Source organism: Anabrus simplex, chromosome 1, assembly GCF_040414725.1.
Source record: "Anabrus simplex isolate iqAnaSimp1 chromosome 1, ASM4041472v1, whole genome shotgun sequence".
Classification (NCBI taxonomy): Eukaryota; Metazoa; Arthropoda; class Insecta; order Orthoptera; family Tettigoniidae; genus Anabrus; species Anabrus simplex.
In genome coordinates, this window is record NC_090265.1 from 1,033,970,636 (window position 1) to 1,033,990,670 (window position 20,035).

At 37.7% G+C, this 20,035-nt stretch overlaps 1 protein-coding gene across 3 annotated transcripts in view; it reads right to left on the reverse strand.

The window, feature by feature from the left end:
* Positions 1–20,035, reverse strand: part of LOC136857901 (uncharacterized) — a 79,334-nt gene that overhangs the window by 27,435 nt on the left and 31,864 nt on the right. Inside the window, exons 4-6 of one of the 3 annotated variants that reach the window (XM_068225337.1) lie at positions 19,415–19,669; positions 14,122–14,249; positions 4,863–5,070 (exon numbers count right to left, since the gene is read on the reverse strand). In XM_068225337.1, the coding sequence (XP_068081438.1) occupies positions 4,863–5,070; positions 14,122–14,249; positions 19,415–19,669 (591 nt within the window). Of the gene's footprint in view, positions 1–4,862; positions 5,071–14,121; positions 14,250–19,414; positions 19,673–20,035 lie in introns of all 3 variants that reach the window. The other 2 variants (XM_067136955.2, XM_068225338.1) reach the window with 2 other exon arrangements.

The window sequence follows — 20,035 nt, forward strand, 5'->3', positions numbered from 1 at the left end:
ATTTAGCTAGATATTTCTGATGCAATAAAGATACATAAAATGAAAACAATATTTGACTTTTCCATATTTAGTATTGAGAAATGTGGTGGTATTATGAGAGTCAGATATCATTACATTTTTTTCAAAAGAAATCTGTAGACCTACAACTTAAGCTATTTGTAAGGCTTCAACCTGGAGGCAAGCAATGTTGAAGTCATTTGCCATTAGGACTACATCATCTGCAAAAGGAAGGCAGTCGATGTTCACTACGTTGAATCTAGTGTCAAGCCTAATACCATTATCGGGTAGTCTGTTTTTCCACTCACAGATGACCTTTACAAGAACACAGGTGAAAAAAATGTTTGTGAGCCCATCACCTTGAGGAACACCCCTCAGTCCCAAGGGATCTGGAGAATTCCCCCATGAATTTCACTTATGAACAGGTGTTGGTCAGAGTTTATTTGATGATGGGAAGAGCCTTGTTGTCCACACCCAGTTCCATGAGAATATCATGAAGACTGAATCAGTAAGTTAGACCATAAACCTTCTTGAAATCAATGGAAGTCAATAAATGTGGCTTTCAACATTTGTGGTCTGGACAGAAGGTCCTGAGAAACATCATCTATTTCTAAACCACCTAAATCAGCAGCATCCTTCAATTAAATTCACTATGGAGATGGAGTCAGATGGATGACTACCTTTCTTGGATGTTCTAGTAAGAAAGAAACCAGGCAGCTCCTTAGGACATACCATCTATCGTAAGCCTACTCACACAAATCGCTGTCTCTATGCAGATTCTCACCACCATCCAGGACAGAAACAGGGCATTCTCATGACACTCACCATGAGGGCAACACGAATTTGTCAGCCATCAAATATCCAGGAGGAGATGGACGCACTCACAGTTATGTTCAGGGGTAATGGTTACAATGATGTACAGATTCACAGAGCCCTACATCTGAGAGGGATCACTAAGCAAAGCTCACAGAAAGAAGATGTGAAGGGAACTGCCTACCCGCCTTACATTCACAAAACCACAGATTGAATTGCCAAGGTTGTCCACAAGCACAATCTAAAAACTGTGTTTGGCACCATCACAAATTCCTCACAAATTAGGTAAAAGCAAGGATAAATTGTCCCCACTATTATACCCTGGGGTGTAAAAAAATTCCCTGTACTTGTGGCAAGGTATACATTGGCCAAATGTGCCGGTCCATTGATACTCATATTGTAACGTTGGTGGGGTAAATAAATGAATAAATGAGTACAGAACCTAGTAGCGTCCTATTTCTAAGATTTATTACACACACACACACACACACACAGAGTCATCGATTATTTACACTACACTCGCTCAGTCACACTCGTTAGCGCTGTCACGGTCCACAGCCTACACGTCAGTCTCGCAGGGTGGGATAGTATTCGCTGTTCACTCGATCCGTCGAACCCCGTTCGCAGTCCGCACACGTCGGCACCCAGTGTTCCCTTCGTGCTGCTCCAGAACACTCCAGGTTCTCCTCCAGCAGCCGGCCTCAAGGGACACACACACACAACATCAGGGAAACAGAAACGAGTCCTCGGCTCCAACAGGCAGATACTCCATCAGTCTGACATCTCCGTCCAGGCTATTACTGACTGCGCTCTTCCCTAACTAACGCCAGAGAACTCAATCTCACTCCTCACACACTCACTCCGTCTAACTCTCACTAACTGACTGCAGGCAAGTAACTGCTCTTATATACCTGCGCCAGCTCTTCTAGAACAGTCCGGATGCTCGATGAATCCAGGAATCTCACGAGATGGAAGACTCCAGATTAATAGTCGAGTAATTTCCGCCGTACCATGTGGTGCGACCATGGACAGAAGAGAGAAGGGCCCGCCCAGCACTTAATCACTGCTTGTGATTGGCGCAGTCAAGCGTAAGGGGGATTGGGGCCGATACGAACCGATAGCAAGTTGGCATGGCAGACGCTATAACCATTACAATATCAAGGAAAACCAACGACATACCCGTCTCAACCACCCAGACAAGTCAGCAATAGCTGAGCACGTCCTATCAATGGGTCACGATATCGTGTTCCAAGATATTCAAGCTCCTACCCACATGAAATTCTACAGATCTAGAATTATATAGGAAGCTGTGGAAATACATAAAAGTCCTAACAATTTCAACAGGGACAACTGCTATCAATTAAGTAGTACGTGGTTGCCTGCCATTGAGGATTTACATAGGTAGTTCTCTTCCCTGTCCTTACACTATTGTTAATTCGTTTCAGTGTTTTCCAAATTTGTATGTTCCTCATCACCAGATGGTTCATTCCAGGCTATGTGTTAAGTGCCATACTGTCATAATGTGTGTACACACGCATTATCCTGTGTCTTTTCTACACACTTTCTTTCCACTCTTCAGCTCTGTTCTATTCTTCTATCCTGCAAGTCTTTCATTGCACCTTATTTTATTTATTTCTTCTATGACATTTGTCCCTGGTTCCTCTGCTTGCTGTTACACACATACAGGATAACAAAAAACATCTTAATTGGATCTTAGATGGTGTCATTAGCTCTCACTTGGAATGCCAGCATACAGAGAGCCATCTTGTAACGAATGAGAGTACGACTTACTATAGACCAACGGGAAAGCATTCTTAAATCCGAATCTTCATTACTGGAGAAGTCTCCCTCATGAACAGTCGAGATTTTCTTTTCAAGAAGCAGAGCAAACTTCTCTGCAAAATGTAAAGAATTTTACCTTGTTTTCTTGACACAGCAAAAGCCCAAAAACCTATTATCATTAATTTTTCTGTTTTCCACAATGTCTCTCCTTCCTACCCCTCCCTCTTGCCTACCTACCATTCCCTGTGCTTGTTTGAAGGAGATCTACCTTCCTTCCTGTCCTCCATTAAAAGCCAATTTTTTATCTCACACATGCACGCACGCACGTGCACACACGCACACACACATCATTCCTCAGCCATAATTTAATCTTCTTCAGAGAAATATTAAAATATCAGCAAAAATAAAATAATCTTGTAGAAAAAAATATAAAAGAATAGAAATACTGTATACTACACAAGGAATACACGACAATGAAGCAAGCAAGATACTAACTAATAAAATAAAACACTATAAATGCACTTAGGCAGATCCTAATTATAATTTAATAGGAATAACAGGTTAACTGAGAGAATATAAATTAAGTTAAAAATAAATATCAGTACTTAAATACTTCATCAGGATTTTTTCCTTCTATGAGCTAACAGGAATTAAACCTGCCTTTAAATGCTGAAAGATCAAAAGTAAAATGAAGTACCTTCATCATCTGCTACAATATAATGGAGATTTCTAAAACTCCTATAGCATATTAAATTAATTCTTTACAATATTTCTAAAAATAAGTGCTACATGATGCTGTAAAATTATATTTTCATAAGTCAAAATGATTTGTTTATTTTATAGTACAAGACATTATTAAATATATTTAGTTTCCTTCAAGGTATAATACAGGGTGTTTCAAAAAGAATATACGTATTTCGAATGCATATATTTATTAAACTATAAGACATACTAATATGAAAATTTACACACATATTCACAAACCTCTCGAGTTCAGATTACAGATGTTCAATATGTCCTCCATCAGTGACACAAACAACATCACATCGATACTCAAATTCGTTCCATACTCGGGCAAGCATAACCTTCGTCACTGATGTTATGACAGTACGGATCCGGTTCTTCAACTCTTCCAGGTTCTGTGGGAGTGGTGGTACATAAACGTTGTCTTTAATGAAACCTCACAGGAAGAAGTCACAGGGTGTTAAATCCGGTGACCGTGGAGCCCAGCTGAGACATGCTAAGTCGCCAGCTCCTTGACGACCAATCCAACGGTTTGGTAGAGTTTCATTCAGATATTCACGCACTTGGCGACTCCAGTGAAAAATGTTGTATTCGTGAAGCCTCGGAAACAACCAGTTTTGTGACATAGCGAGATACTGCTGACCATTAACCACATTTTCATCAAAGAAGAATGGGCCGTAAACAGATGATCGGGATATCGCACAAAACACATTGACTTTGGGTGAATCTCGTACATGTTCAATGACTGCATGTGGGTATTGTAGGCCCCAAATTTGAACATTGTGATTATTCATCTCACCACTAACATGGAAAGTTGCTTCACCGTTGAACACGATGCATTGTGCAAAAGTGTTATCATTGTCAATAGCATCAAGAATCCCGTTACAAAATGCCACATGTTTGCGTTTGTCATCAGGGCGCAGAGCTTGTAACAGCTGTAACTTGTACGGCTTCATAACCAACCGACGTCTCAAAACACGCCAAATTGTTTTGTAGGCAGTTGTAACTCCCGACTGGCACAATGACTTGATTTTGAAGGACGACGTTGGAAAGCAGTTTCATTTCGTGCAACATTTTCTTCAGGAACACGAGGGCGGCCAGGAATCTTTCCTTTACATACTCATCCTGTATCTACAAACTGTCGATACCATCTGCAAATGTTCCACCCATTCGGAGGATCAATTTGGTACCTCAACCTGAAACATCTTTGCACTGTAATCACGGAATTGCACTTCGCAAACTCGAGAACACAAAATGATTTCTGCTCAGGAGTAGCCATTTTAAACATAAGATAGTTACCAAGCAAAACAGAAGACAATTGACATCTAGCAGCTATTAATATAAACCAGACTATGTATTCGTATCTCCAATAGCCGAGCCGAGGCGCAGCGATCGATAGTTTGGACAAAATAATACTTTGCAATACGTATATTCTTTTTGAAACACCCTGTATTTTATCATTTTCCTGAAATATGGTAAAAACATACTCTTTCAACTGATTCTAACAACAGAAGAACCTTTCTTACCAACTTCTCTTATTTCATTCTGCTTCTTGAGTCCTATAAAGGCAGCCATTGGAAATACATGAGGTCCAACACCAAGAATACACTGCCACTTTGTATAATCTGCTCCTGAAGGTTTCTCGATGGTCATGCCACAATCTCCAGCACGTAAGCCATTGCCAAAGTAACTGTATTTTCCACTTCCTAAACCATCGCTCAGATGGAAACCAACCTAGTTAGTACATGTTTCAGTCACACAAATAAAACATGAATAACAGTTTCAGAAAAAACAGTGTATGAAGTTAAAGCTAATGATTTTCAGAAAGATAGCAAACAATTTTTTTTTAAAGCCATTCTTAGGATAAGCAGTGTTCTGTAATTTGGAAATATGTGAATACAGTTGATAATAATCAATTTTGTGACCTTAACTTATAGCAGAAAATTAAATAAAACCATTGTGGTGTGTTCTTATGATATGCTATACTTTTATATAAAACCTTTATTTTGGTTTCTAAGTGCGTTAAAAATGTGGCTATTAATCTTCGGAAGACTTGCACATATGTATATTTTTAACTTATTCATATTTCTTTTTGTCAGATTCTACAGATTTTTATACTGAAGTTATGGCAAGTTTCACATGAATTCAGAAATAATTTTTTATAGCTAAAGCTATGCAGATGTCTCCAGTGAAATACGGTACTTACGCCAAAAAATTTTGAGGCACGAAATTGGGGTGCGGGTTTTATTTGTGTCAAGGTTGGCAACATGCTCCTGGCTCACCTAGTTTTCGATGCTGGAAGAAAACTGTCCCCGTATGTCATATTTAAACAGAAAACAATTCAGACTTTTAATTCTAAACTGACTTTACATTTTTTTTTAATAGTACCGTATTTTACAGAGTAATTTAAATTCAAAATTTCTCTGCGTCACGACAGAACATGTCTTCTGGAATGTGTAGGGGTAGCTTTCCACACTTTCACTCACTTCGGTGTGTCTATAATGTGTTTCATAGTTGAAAATAGAGTGAAATCGTAATTCTTTTGTATTCAGCGTTTTAAGGAATGCCACAATATCACGTAGCAGGCAGTATGCGGAAAATCAGAACCCGAGAAAACTGGCAAGGGTTGGCATTTCTGAATTACAAGATGGCTGTTAATTCAAAATCACGTAATTGGAAGTCCGATTTCTGTATTACAAAGACTTCGAATTAACGAGGTTTTACTGTATCACAAAACTAACATCAGATTTTGCCAGTGTGTCTATTTCAAGTGTTTACATTGCATGAAAAGAATTATCCACCACCAGTCGTGTTACTGTCCAGTAAAAAGAGACCACATGTGAGAAGTGTTTTAGATGTGGAGTGTGACGAACTTGTAATTTAGGAGAGAATTCTAGTGATGCAAGAGACAACAAATCTTCCCATCTACAGGAAATCAAGCCTATTGAAAGTTCAGATTAATGAAATACCTGTCACATAAGTAGGCCTATTTGCTCATTTTCATGGAAAATATATTTCATAGCAGTGATATTTGCGTAAAGATGACGTGGACCTCGCAGAGTGATACAAAATATTTGTTTATGCCTACGTTACTCTTTCGATGGAAGGAATTTTAGTTCATTTCATTCCTTTTCAAAATCAGCCTTCGTAAAATGAGGGTGCGGGCATTATTCGACGGCAGGAATTATTTGGGTAAATACGGTATTTAGTTCCTTTTAGTTGACAGTAGCAGGTAGCATACATACATGCATACATACATGCATACATACATGCATACATACATACATACATACATACATACATACATACATACATACATACATACATACTGAACCCATGACCTTTGTGCCCTAAGAATTTTAAGTATGAAAGTTTCAACATGAGGCCCCGTGTCAACTGTGATGAGGAGCTTGAACATTTCTTGATATCACGGGAGTAACACGTGGCAAGGAGGTGGCTACCTTCATTCCCACGCGATGATACGTGGCATCATCCACACGTGTCGGCAGTGGAAGGATACAGAAGAAACTTTATGTTGAATAAATATAATTAAATGAAAGAATTAGTGGTGAATGCAATATAATGAGAGTCCTGTATTTATCTATAAGACAATTGGTCTTTAGTAAGACGGATTTGAGACTGCTAAGCCATTTCTGGGGATTATTTCAAATGGACGTGCGTGTCTAGCTTACCCATGCTAAGTCGACAAAAAAATAGTACCTATCAAATGAGGTCATTTAACCAGTTAATTTAATATGAATAAATTTCAAATGTCCAGGAAAACTACCGCTAGCAATGTAGCAAGTATGTGATTACATCCAAGACTCTTTTAAATACAGTTCATTTAAGTCAAAAAAGTTACGCAAAATTTTTTGGCAGCAAAGGGAAAATGCCTGGAGAGAGAGGGTAATGGCTATAAATATAGAAGGTACGCCATGCTGAAACCCCTGCATTTTGTATCGTGAGGCTGAAGACAGAGGTTTGAACTGTTCTGTAAATCGATCGACAAGTAGACAAGTCCAACCAACAGATTTTAGCCGATGTGGCTGGGGTCTTGACTCCATGTGGAGATAGTTTTTCTCTGAGCAGAAGTAACTTATAAAAAGGACGGTCAAGATACCGAAGAATTATTTATAAACTTGTGTGTGGTAAGGAAAGAAGTAATACGCGTGCGGGAAATAAATACAATTCGTCGAGTCCGATTAACAAAAACGACAAGTGAAGGGCACTTCTTCTTTTTTATGCTTTATATCCAGGTAAAAGGAAGAAAAATGAAATGTACAGCCAAAAATGTAAAAATGGCTAAATAAATGACAGAGGGTCGCCGGTGAGCCCCAAAGATGAATGCTGGCGTGACTTAAGGTAGGTAACATGCCATCTTACCGCCTACTATATCTTGTGTCATGATGTCAGACTTATTATTTGAAGTGGGTATTTATGACGCAGTTGGTCACCCATATGTTTCTTTGTGAATGTCAGAATATGATAAAAAGGGTCATCTGTTTTATTTTCTGCTTGGATAAATTTTTAAAGTATTGCGAGTGCCGTGTAATGTTGTAAAAAAAATTATTAATGAGGGTTTCGAAGTGATATCACGTCCAAAGTAGATCGTCATTTTTCATGTATTTTATTGCTTATATTTTGTGATGTCAAATTAAGATGTTTATTCGACGTAAAATTTTCAGTTGGAATTTTGATGGAATTGGTACAAAGGGATCCGTGGTTACCCATTTTCAATCGGATGGAAGCGCTGTGTGTAGTGTTGAGTAATGCAGATCGGTGAATTTGTCACGAAGTGTAACGTCTTCTATGTCCGTTTAAACCATGTCTGAGTGACAATAATAACAGCAAATGTCAGTCATTTTCGTGAAAATCCAGTTTTAAAATATGAGATCATTTTATGCGAAGTTGTTCATTATTAAAGTATTGTGCGTTATTAGGCATCATGGACTCTAGTAAGGACTTTTATTCTAGTTCTTTTGTCAGTAAGAGTCGTCGAGTTTGAGAGATTAGATTTGTCGTATGAGTTGAGATAGGATTTGTGAACCAGGTGATTGGAAGCCTATAGATGATGCTGGGACTCGTGGGAGCCCGAGAAAGATTTTATAATGTTTGGGATGGAAAGTAGAATGTGAGAATCCACAAAGGTATTAATTTGCGACGTGTACAATTATTGTGGGACATTTAAAAGTAAATCTATTTGCATATTTGGTTTGGTAAGAATATCGTATTTTGTTCTATTTTGCGAAGTCAAAGGGGTTCATTCTTTGAAGCCAGTCATGTATGATGGCAGACATATGTTTCATGTCGAAACTGACAGCGTGACAGCGAGGGTGGTTTGTGTCCAGTACCGCCCACTGATCGGAGTTCACTGCTCGAAAGTAACGGGGATGGGCGCGTCCTACGTGTTAAAATGAGATTGCATTTCTTGGCACCAGATATCATTAACTACGGGATCTAGTTGAAATTTTCATCCGGGAATAACGTGTAGGTTATTAGATACTGTGAATTTGTTTAATTGAGATTGTAATGTATATTTGAAACCCTAAAGTTAGAGTATAATGAGCGAGATTAGCCATTTTAAGGTTTGTCTAAAATATAGAGTGGTGGTAGTGATGATTGTTTTGTTTGTGAGGGTGCACAAACTTTATGATATGTTATGACAAGATATGACATTGTAATCGGCTTACATTATACGATGAGTTACTTTTGGTTTGTACTAGATTATTAGGGTTATCGAAGTATTAATAATGGCTAGGGTTAGGTTAGATTTAAGGTGTGATGTCATGAAACAAGATACAATACTGGAAATGAATGATGTACAAAAATGTCCAGCTACAAAATAATGCCAGATGATAAACATTAAACATGAATTGAATATAACTGCGTCAAACGTTGAGTAGGGACTTGTGAAAGAAACCATTCGTCGGTGGAGATAGAATTTGTTGTTCATTAAGATTTCATTAAATCTTTTAATTTATTTAATTATTAAATTCAGTGGAACCATATTTGTGAAATAACTTTAAAGCAAGCGAATAACTTGGAGATGCATTCTGGAAATCTTAGTTTACTTTTCTGGGAATATTTAAATGTTAACGTAGCGATTAAGGGTACATATCCGAAGATAATGAATTTTACTGCCACAAATTATTGTGAGCGTTGTTGTTGTTGCATTATTTGACTTTGATTGATTGAGCAGTAAATGTGCTGGCATTAGTAAAGTGGAAACTTTGGTCATCAACCAATGTAACTTAATTGTGTTTAGCCTTCAGCTTAGAAACTTGGATGGTCATGGGGTCATCAACCTCAGGGACTTAGATTAGGTGCCATATGCCACTGTAGCATCATTTTCCTTGCGGTCATCATCCACAACGACTTTAAAGTAACTTAGAAGTTTAGAGGTCGGTCCATGACAGAGTCGCAGGTCACATCGATTCAATTAACGGTCCATGCCGTATAACCACTGTGTGGCACACACCAATTTGACTGCCTTAATATACTCAGAGTCCAGAGTTCATGTTACGAGGGCTGAACCATCAAGAATCATTATGATGGTACATGTAGTCTCACATGGAAGCCGAATTTAAGGATTTCCAGACTTTCCTTTCTTTATTTAATAATTGAGACAATGGTTTCTAGTGAGGATGCCCATCAGGCAGTTAAGTCAAAGGCTCAAACCAGCGTTCGGCCCCTCTGTGTAAAAATGAATGTGGTGGAGTGGACAAGATAGAGTCCGAATTATACATGAATTTCAAATTATTATCTTCAGTAAATTTTTCTAAAAATAAAATACAATATTTTATGAATAAGACCTTTCATTTGAGTAGATTGATTAGGATTACTGAACCCTACCTTTACCTCAGCAAGTGACGAAGAACCCGATACAACCCAAGAGACAGATCTCATGAAATTTTGCTGATAGGTAAGGTAGGTAGGTATCCTTCAGTGTGGACCAAAGGGTTCAATACATACAAACATACAAACATTCATACATACATTATAAATTGTTATGACTTTCAGTGTTCAATCTGCAAGTCTCTGTGAATTTACTAAATGCCACCACAATCCTCTATTTGTAACTAGCTCTGAGGCTTCATTTAATTCTATGTATCTTATCTTTAACACATTGAGCACCACAGCAGACACCAGTGTCTATTTTTGGACTTCCTGCTAGGCCACAGCGGACACGGGTGTCCACTGGCTCAAAATTGGTAAGGTACGCACTTTTCCTACTTTATACGGAATTTGACCACACAGAATATCTATCAGATCCCATTCGGTTATAATTCACACACCAGACTTCAAAATTGTATATTCAGGTACAATAAATATTTTGTTTTCAATAATTTATTTCCAACGCCACGGCTGTCCGTTGGCTCAAAATTACCCAAAAGTAAAAATTAACGTCAAAAACTAAAATAAATTAAGGTGGACACTGGTGTCCGCTGTGGCCTGTTGGAAAACTTACATCGGCTGGGGCCATGCGGTCACGCTAGTGGACCCAGTAACGCGCTGAATATGTACAATACAACACTTAATACCTCCCCGCCACTTTATACCTTACAGTAGATAATCTGTGTCAGTGCAAAATTAAGCCAATTGTACAAAAAAAAGTATATAGATGATCCATGTAAACTATGAACAATAAAGGTGAAGATTACAGCCTTATCTAACCCCTGTAAGTATCTTGACCCATTAATTTTCACTGCAGCCCAATTATCAATAAAAATGCTTTTGATTGCTTTTAATAATCTACCCTTAATCCCATAGTATCCCCGCCAGGAAGTCGTAAAATTTAACTAACAAGATTTCCACTTCCGGAGGTGAACATGGGCCTGAGGTTCGCTCAGCCTACACCAAAAATGAGTAACAGGTTAATTCCTAGGGGCAAAGGCGGCCGGGTGTAGAGCTAACCACTCTGCCCCATCAAGTGCCGAGGTTATGGATAGTGGAAGCCTTTACCTTCCACCCCTCCAAGGGCCTTCATGGCCTGTACGGAGATGACTTGACTTTGCTTTGCTTTAATCCCACAGTCCCCCAGTAAGGCTAACGTCTTTTCTCTCAGTACTCAACCGCCTTTTCTGATCTATGAAACATAACATTCTAATCCTCTCATAGCATTTTTCAATTTTTCAATTTTCATTTTCATTTATCTGACATATACTGAAAATCTGATCCTGACAACCACTCTCTGGTCTGAAACCACACCACTTTTTGCCCAACTTACTTTCAACCACTGATCGCACCCTTCATTCCAAAATGCCAGTGAACACCTTGCCCCTTAACACTGATCAATGAGAAACCTCGATGGCTGTTGCAGTCCTTCCTGTTCCCCTGCTTATAGATAGGTGCAATTATCGTAACATAACTTACTAACCTTCCATACTAATCTTACTACTCTATGAAGCCATTTCATCCCTCCCTTCTCAATATATTTCACCATTTCAGGTCTAATTTCAACTATTCCTGCTGCTTTATGACAATAGAGCCTATTTACCATCCTTTCCACTTCCTCAAGCATAATTTCACCAACATCATTGTCCTCCTCCCCATGAACTCGATTCTTCACGTCACCAGGAAGATTTCCTTTTACGTTGACAAGATTTTCAAAATATTCCTTCCATCTGTCCAGTGATTCCCTGGAATCTATTATTAGTTCACCTGATTTACACAGAACACTAGACCCCATTCATTTCCTTTTTTTTCTCCCTTTCTAAGATTCTTTATTACTGTCCAGAAAGGTTTCTCTGCTGCTTGACCTATCCTTTCCACATTATTATGAAAATATTCCCAAGACTTCTTCTTGTTCAGCTCTGTTTCTTTCATCCATGTACAATTCCCTGTCTTCATCAGTCATTGTTTGGAGCTATTTCTGATATACCTTTTTTTGTATGTTTACAAGCTGCTCTCACTTCATCATTCCACCAAGATATTCATATTTCCCCATCTTTACACACAGTTGTTCCTAGCTATTCCCATGTTGTTTCTACTACAACATCCCTGTAAGCCACCCATTCTCTTTTTATATCCAGAACCTGCTTATTGTCCATTGTTTGAAACTTTTCACTAATTTTATCCGTGTACTTTTGTCTAATTTCATCATCCTGGAGACAGATTTCACTTTCTCTAATCTAGGCTAGAGATACTTCCTTCACTACTGATCAGATAGTGGTCTGTATCATTGAATAATCCCCAGAAAACCTGCACGTTCCTAACAAATTTCCTGATTTCAAAGTTGGTTAAGATATAGTCTATTAAGAATCTGGTGCCCCTACCCTCCCATGTGAAGCAGTGAATAGCCTTATGCTTGCAGAATGTATTCGTAACTTCTAATCCCACACTAGTACAGAATTGCAGTAAATACTTCCCATTCCTATTAGCTTCTATATCTTCCCCACATTTACCAATCACCCTTTTGTATCCTTCAGTTCTATTTCCAACTCTCGCTCTGAAATCACCCATCAGCACTATCCTATCTGTGCTGTTGACCCTGATTACGATGTCACTCAATGCTTCATAAAACTTCTCAAAACCAAGCTCGATAGCTGCAGTTGCTTAAGTATTCGGGAGATAGTAGGTTTGAACCCCACTGTCAGCAGCCCTGAAAATGGTTTTCCGTGGTTTCCCATTTTCACACCACGCAAATGCTGGGGCTGTACCTTAAATAAGGCCATGGCCGCTTCCTTCCCACTCCTAGCCCTTTCCCGTCCCATTGTCGCCATAAGACCTATCTGTGTTGGTGCAACGTAAAGCAACTAGCAAAAAAAAAAAAAAAATACAAAAAAAAAAAAAAACACCTTGTCAAAATTCTATTCCTACTTCCTCCAAGTGCCAAATCTACCCATATCATTCACTCATTTACATGCCTAACGGAAACTAAGTTACGTGCAATAGTATTCTTGAGGAACAGGCCTACCCCAGATTCGACCTTTCCCATTTTAACTAATCTCCTATCTCTTCCTCATTATCTCCCCTTACCAGAATATCATTAACTCCTAACAAATCCAGACACATCCTCTTTGCTGACTCAGCCAGTTCTACTTTCTTTCTTCCATAAACCCCATTAATATTGATAGATCCTCATCGAATTCCATTTTCTTCACCAAGTTGTTTCCAAGGACCTGTCAAATGGGATCGGGACTCCATTACTACCATAGGCCCGAGGCTTGCTTAAAATGTTCTGAGTGTGCTCGGTGAAAATCCTGTGAAGTAGGATGCTACCCTTACTTAAACATAGTCCCATTGAGGATCTCTCCTCTAAAGGGTTAGGGACCACTGGTGAATTGTATAGTCTTAGGCACCTGAGCACAAGGAGGGCCACGACTCAGAATATATCTGAGATGCCCACTCCCATTCTATAGCAGCTGATACGCCGACTCTCAGGACCACTTACTAGACCGCTCAGCCGTTACCCATGGTTCACGAACTAGGACGTGGCTACAGTAACCCACACCATGAATCACAATAATATAAACTGGTAAAAGGTATCTAACAATATACCTACAGTATTTATATTACACACACTTATAAGAATAATGTAATCCCCATTTGGTTTCGTGTACACTCTCCTACTGATTAACCTGAATATTTATCAATTTATTATGACTTTGTAGATGATCACTATAAGAGTACGATTCAAGAATTATTATAGTCTTCACCATTTTAAACAACAGGATATCATGGGGTTAGTGGCAGAAGGCTAATCTCTATTCAATAAATTGTGGGAGTCTCTAGTTTTAATCATCATCAAACAAGATAAATTTCATTCATATAGTTAATACGTACCTGATCATCAAGGCGGAGAAATCGACAAAAGCTAACTTTCTTGTCTGAATATCTTAAATTACAATACATACTAATGCTTTCTGATTCAGAATGATTGAAGATTTCCCAGCCAACATCCAGTCTTTCCTCTGTAAAAGCACAGAAAATTACAAATTAGATCATCTTTTTCAAGACAACTAAAATATAAGTTATGGAAGAACTTATCAAAGAAATTATACATGATAATTATCAAGCATCACTTGAGAGTCACCATAACAGTATTTGGATGTAACTTCCCTCAATTAGACTATCCCCTTGGTAAACTGATAACAGTAAAGGATTGTCAATAGACAGACCTCATATTTGACTCCAAGTACTGTTTATGAAGTTGTAGGACTTGGTATGGTCTAATATAAAATTACTCTGCCTTATGAGGAGGATTGGGAACATGTATGATGGTATGAAAGATGGAGTAGTAAAAGAAAATTTAAAAAATAAAATACTAACCATTCTTCCTAGTCATAAATCCTAATTACTAATAGCTGCATACATTTCCAGATACCACAATACTACACACCATCGGGTACACAGGGCTTATAAAAACATGTCCATAGTAAGGATCAACTGTAACAACTCCAACTAAAACCTTTCTAAAGGGGCTCAGTTCCATCATAGAAATGATTTCTATTTAAGTATTAGCTCAGGGATCTTAAAATCCTTCTTTCGTTTTGTTTTGATTTTAAGTTTATGCTTGTAGAACCTTCCAACAAGCTGAATATACCGCTGCCCTACTTAAAATTTAAGATGACGAAGCAAGTTGGCAATGTGATTAGGGACGCACAGCTGCAAGCTTGCATTCGGGGGATAGTGGGTTCGAACCCCACTCCCGGCAGTCCTGAAGATGGTTTTCCATGGTTTCCCATTTTCTCACCAGGCAAATTCTGGGGCTGTATCTAAGGCCATGGCCATTTCCTTCCCACTCCTAGTCCTTTCCTGCACCATTGTCGCCATAAGACCTATCTGTGTTGGTGCAACGTGAAGTCAATTGTAAAAAAAAAATTTAAGGTATCTTAAAAAATTAGATTTTGATATATAAAGATAGCATAGTTATTTTTTTATCTGGTCCTTTACTAAGATATCTTGAATTCCAATTTGTCCTCAATCTGAGAACAATATCTCTGTGTTTCCATATCCTAAACTAGCAAGATACCCGTGCTTCACTACAGTATTATACTGAAATTTATAATTGAATGCTTATTGTTTTAGATATATAATCCGCCAAAATTCGAGATGTGACTGGTTTTCTAATACATTACGGCAAGTTTCCTCCCATTTTTCAAACTTTCTTTCCAGCAATCGATTTCGTACTTCCCAGGCTAGGTCCAGGTATTCCACCCGGTCAGTTGGGTCCCTAAATCTTTGCCATCTTTTCCTATAAGCATTTTTAATATGGATCAAATCCTTCAGGAGATCCGGCGTGGTGTCGTCTTGGGTGCCTTGGCGGTACTGAATCCGCGGCACGACTGCACTCTTAGTCATTACCCGTCCAGGACCCGTTTCCAGCGCGGTCCGCACATTTGACAACAGTCCAGAATATTATTATTATTATTATTATTATTATTATTATTACTATTATTATTATTATTATTATTATTATTATTATTAGATGTTCTGGACCACACAGCAAGATGCAAGACCGTTACTTGGCGGTAAATTACATCTGCTGCCATTGCCATTGTTGACAATGTGACCAGCACCATTGTTGCGTGTAGGCAAGTGTGCGGGATTTCTGGCGATACAAATAACATACTTCCATGCATTATTGACCTTATTATAGAGGTGAACAATTTGACGGTCAATTGCATTCCTATCGTTTATTTCAAATGTTTTAAAATTTTTATTTATATGCCAGGAGAATCTAATGTAATCTAAGAACGTTCTCGAAGGAAAAGATGGCTGTTGAAAACGAACCCAGGAAAGATTAGAAATGATCGGTTTATGATCAGAATAAGTACATCGAAATTCTACAACTTGTTTCCAGTCATTCGACAGGGTCAGGAATGGAATGAATAAAGCCCCATCTAGTGGCGACAAAAGGAACTGTGCCGGCTGCCGAAACACTCCTCTGGGGCAATGATCGATGAATGACAAATTAAATTAAATATTGGACAGTGTTACTGGAATGAATAATGACAGGGAAAACTGGAGTATCTGGAGAAAAACCTGTCCCACCTCCATTTTGTCCAGCACGAATATCACATTGAGTGACCGGGATTTGAACCACAGAACCCAGTTGTGAGAGGCCGGTGAGCTGCCGCCAGAGCAACGGACGCACCTTATAAATATATTATGAACAGTAAAATCAATTGGTCACACCTCTTTTTACACCCCACCGCCGTTAAGTTTATTTACCCCCACAAAAAAAGAAATTAAAAGAAGGAGTGTTTCTTTATGTTTACAGGAGATTCCAAACACCAAATGTTCACGTCTATTACCTTCAGTTTTGATAGGTAAGTATCCCCATAAAAAGAATTAACTTTTTCACTTCCTTTCACACTCCTCCCCCCCCCCCCTGCTATCTGAATTTTCCTGCAAAAAATACTTGTTTCTTTAATAGTAAAGGATCTTCTAAATACCAATTATCACGACTCTAACTTCTCCAGTTTTTTATTTATGTGTCCTCATGAAAGGAATTCAACTCCTTTTCACTCCCGCCCCCCAAGATGGTTCCCCCCAAAAAACGTGTTTTTCCTTGTTTTTTAAGGTGATCCAAATTCCAATTTCCACGTCTGTAACAACTTTAGTTTTTATTAGATGTATGTATTCTCATATAATTAGGTCAATATATTTTCAATTCTTTCACCCCCCCCCCCCCCCCTTCATTGGATTTTCCGAGAATACGTGTTTCTTTACTTTTAAAGCAAATTCCAAATATATAATTTCACGTCTGTAACATCTTCATTTTTGAGATATCAGTAGCCTAATCAAAAGAAATCAACACCATTTTCAGTCACTTTTACCCCTCCCCCCTCCACCCAAGTGGTATTTCCGAAAACTAAAAATACACGTTCCTTTATTTTTAATAGAGATTTTACTTCTGTAACATGTTAAGTTTTTTGAGATATACCGTAGAAATTCTCATTTTAAAATTTCACCCCTTTTTATTTCCCCTTAAGTGGAGTTTCCAGAAACAAATCACCTATGTTTCTTTACAATTACAGGTAATTCCAAATACCCACTTTTTATGTCTGTAACATTTTACGTTTCTCAGATATTCTGTAGAGATAGTCTTTCGAAAATTTCACCCCAATTTGTCACTCCTATTTAACTGCCATTAATTGGATTTTCCAAAAACAAAAAATACGTATTTCTTTATTTTTAAAGGAGATCCCATATAGAAATTTTCAGTTCTGTAATATCTTCAGTTTCTGAGATATATCTATCCTCATTAAAGGCATTCAACCCATTATTCACCCTTTTACACCACTCCTATTTGGGATTTACAGAAAACAAAAAAATACATGTTACTTTATTTTTAAAGGAGATTCTAAATAATTTACCAGTTTTTACATCTGTAAACTTTTAAGGTTTTAAGATGTAGGCACACTCATTTTAAAATCACCCCCTTTTCACCCCCATTATTTGGATTTTCCAAAAACAAAAAAAAAAATACCTGTTTCTTAATTTTTAAAGAAGATCCCAAATACCAATTTTCAGGTCTGTAATATCTTCAGGTTCTGAAATATAAGTAGCCTCATTAACGGCATTCAACCCATTTTTCACCCTTTTCTACCCTTCCCATTGGGATTTTCCGAAAACAAAAAAATACGTGTTTCTTTATTTTTAAAGGAGATTCTAAGTACCAATTTTTACATCTATAAACTTTAAAAGTTTTGAGATATAGATACACTCATTTTAAAAATTCACCCCCTTTTCACCTCCCCATTAATTGGATTTTCCAAAAACAAAAAAATACGTATTTCTTTATTTTTAAAGGAGATTCCAAACACCAATTTTCAGGTCTGTAATATGTTCAGTTTCTGTGATATAAGTATCCTCATTAAAGGCAGTCAACCCATTTTTCACCCCTTTTCACCCCCTCCTATTGGGATTTTTGGGAAAACCAAAAATATGTGTTTCTTTATTTTTAATGAAGATTCTAAATACCAATATTTACATCTGTAAAGTTTAAAAATTTTGAGATATAGATGCACTAATTTTAAAAATTCACCCCCCTTTTCACCCTCCCATTAATTGGATTTTCCGAAAACAAAAAAATATGTGTTTATTTATTTTTAAAAGAGATCAAAAGTACCAATTTTCAGGTCTGTAATATCTTCAGTTTCTGAGATATAAGTCCCGGTATCCTGATTAAAGGCATTCAACCCCGTTTTCACCCTTTTTCACCCCTCCTATTGAGATTTTCTGAAAACAAAAAATTACATGTTTCCTTATTTTTAAAGAAGATTCTAGATACCAATTTTTACATCTGTAAACTTCTAAAGTTTTGAGATATAAATACACTCATTTTAAAATGTTACCCCCCTTTGCACTCCCTTAGCGACGGAATATCCAAAAATCCTCTCTTAGCGAGCACCTACATCTTAATATGAATATATCCCCAAAATTCCATTTCCTTATGTCCAGTAGTTTTGGCTCGGCGATGATGAGTCAGTCAGTCAGTCAGTCAGTCAGGACAAGTTATTTTATATATATAGATTACAGCATAAAACTATAATGATCAAAGGCTCTTATGCCATAACAGCAAATTTTAAGATGTCTTAAAGAGAGAGAGAGAGAGAGTGTGCGTGCATGCATGTGTGTGTGTGTGCGCGCATGCGTGTTTTTTATAGTTAGTGTTTTTGACAGACTGAATAGCTTTAAATTTGCATGTAATTTAGGGCAAAGTTGATGAGAAACAGCCGAAGGAACATGATCCAAACTGGTACAATGATCACATAAAAATAAAAAATAAAAGGGGTTTGACGAATCTGCCACTTGAAAAAAAAACTGCAAGCAGCTGAAGACTGCAGTATGTGGCAGAGTATTGCTCATGGATTTGCATGAAGGGTCACGATGTTTGAAACTGAACCTCGACCAAGAAGAAGAAGATACCTCCTTTATCCTTGAACCTACTTTCAGCTGGAATACAGTTGCCTAATTTATATATCTGTTTTTAAAGGATTATCCACTCTCCAAAAATTCTTGTGTACCATAACTACCCTAGTATCACAGCACTTTTTACCATCTTTAGCAAGTACATACAGCATTATTTTTCTTTGACAATCCACGGAAGATGAATAAAATAGTTTACCTTCAACACTGAGTGAGACTGAAGCAGGAACTTCTTCAACTTTGCCACGAACTCCAACCATAGCAGTCCAGTTCCCTGAATCAATCTTCATTGATTTATGTACAGGGAGACTGCAACTTCCAGTTATTAAATTACTTTTCCTCATATCACCAGGTATAACTATTTGACAATATTCACTTTCCATCGGCCCCAAATGTATATTTTGCTCTGATCCAACCTTAACTTCATACTGATCAGATGAAGAATCACCAGATACTTCTGAGAAAAAGACAAAAAAATAATCATAGTGATATTTCTTTCTCATATTATCTTCAGTTTTGTGTCTTAACATTCTAAATGTAAAAAGTATAACACGTGCTCAGAGGTACAACACTGTAAAGTTTTAATGACAAATTAATGAAAAAGCTGAAGAATTAGATAATCTAACATGATCAAGCTGGTTCAGGAATGATAAAGAATAATGCTATTAGCTTTATGTCTCACTAACTACCTTTGTACAGTTTTTGGAGATGCTGAGATGCCGGAATTTAGTCCCGTAGGAGTTCTTTTATGTGCCTGTAAATCTACTGACACGAGGCTGATGTATTTGAGCACCTTTAAATACCACCGGACTGAGCCAGG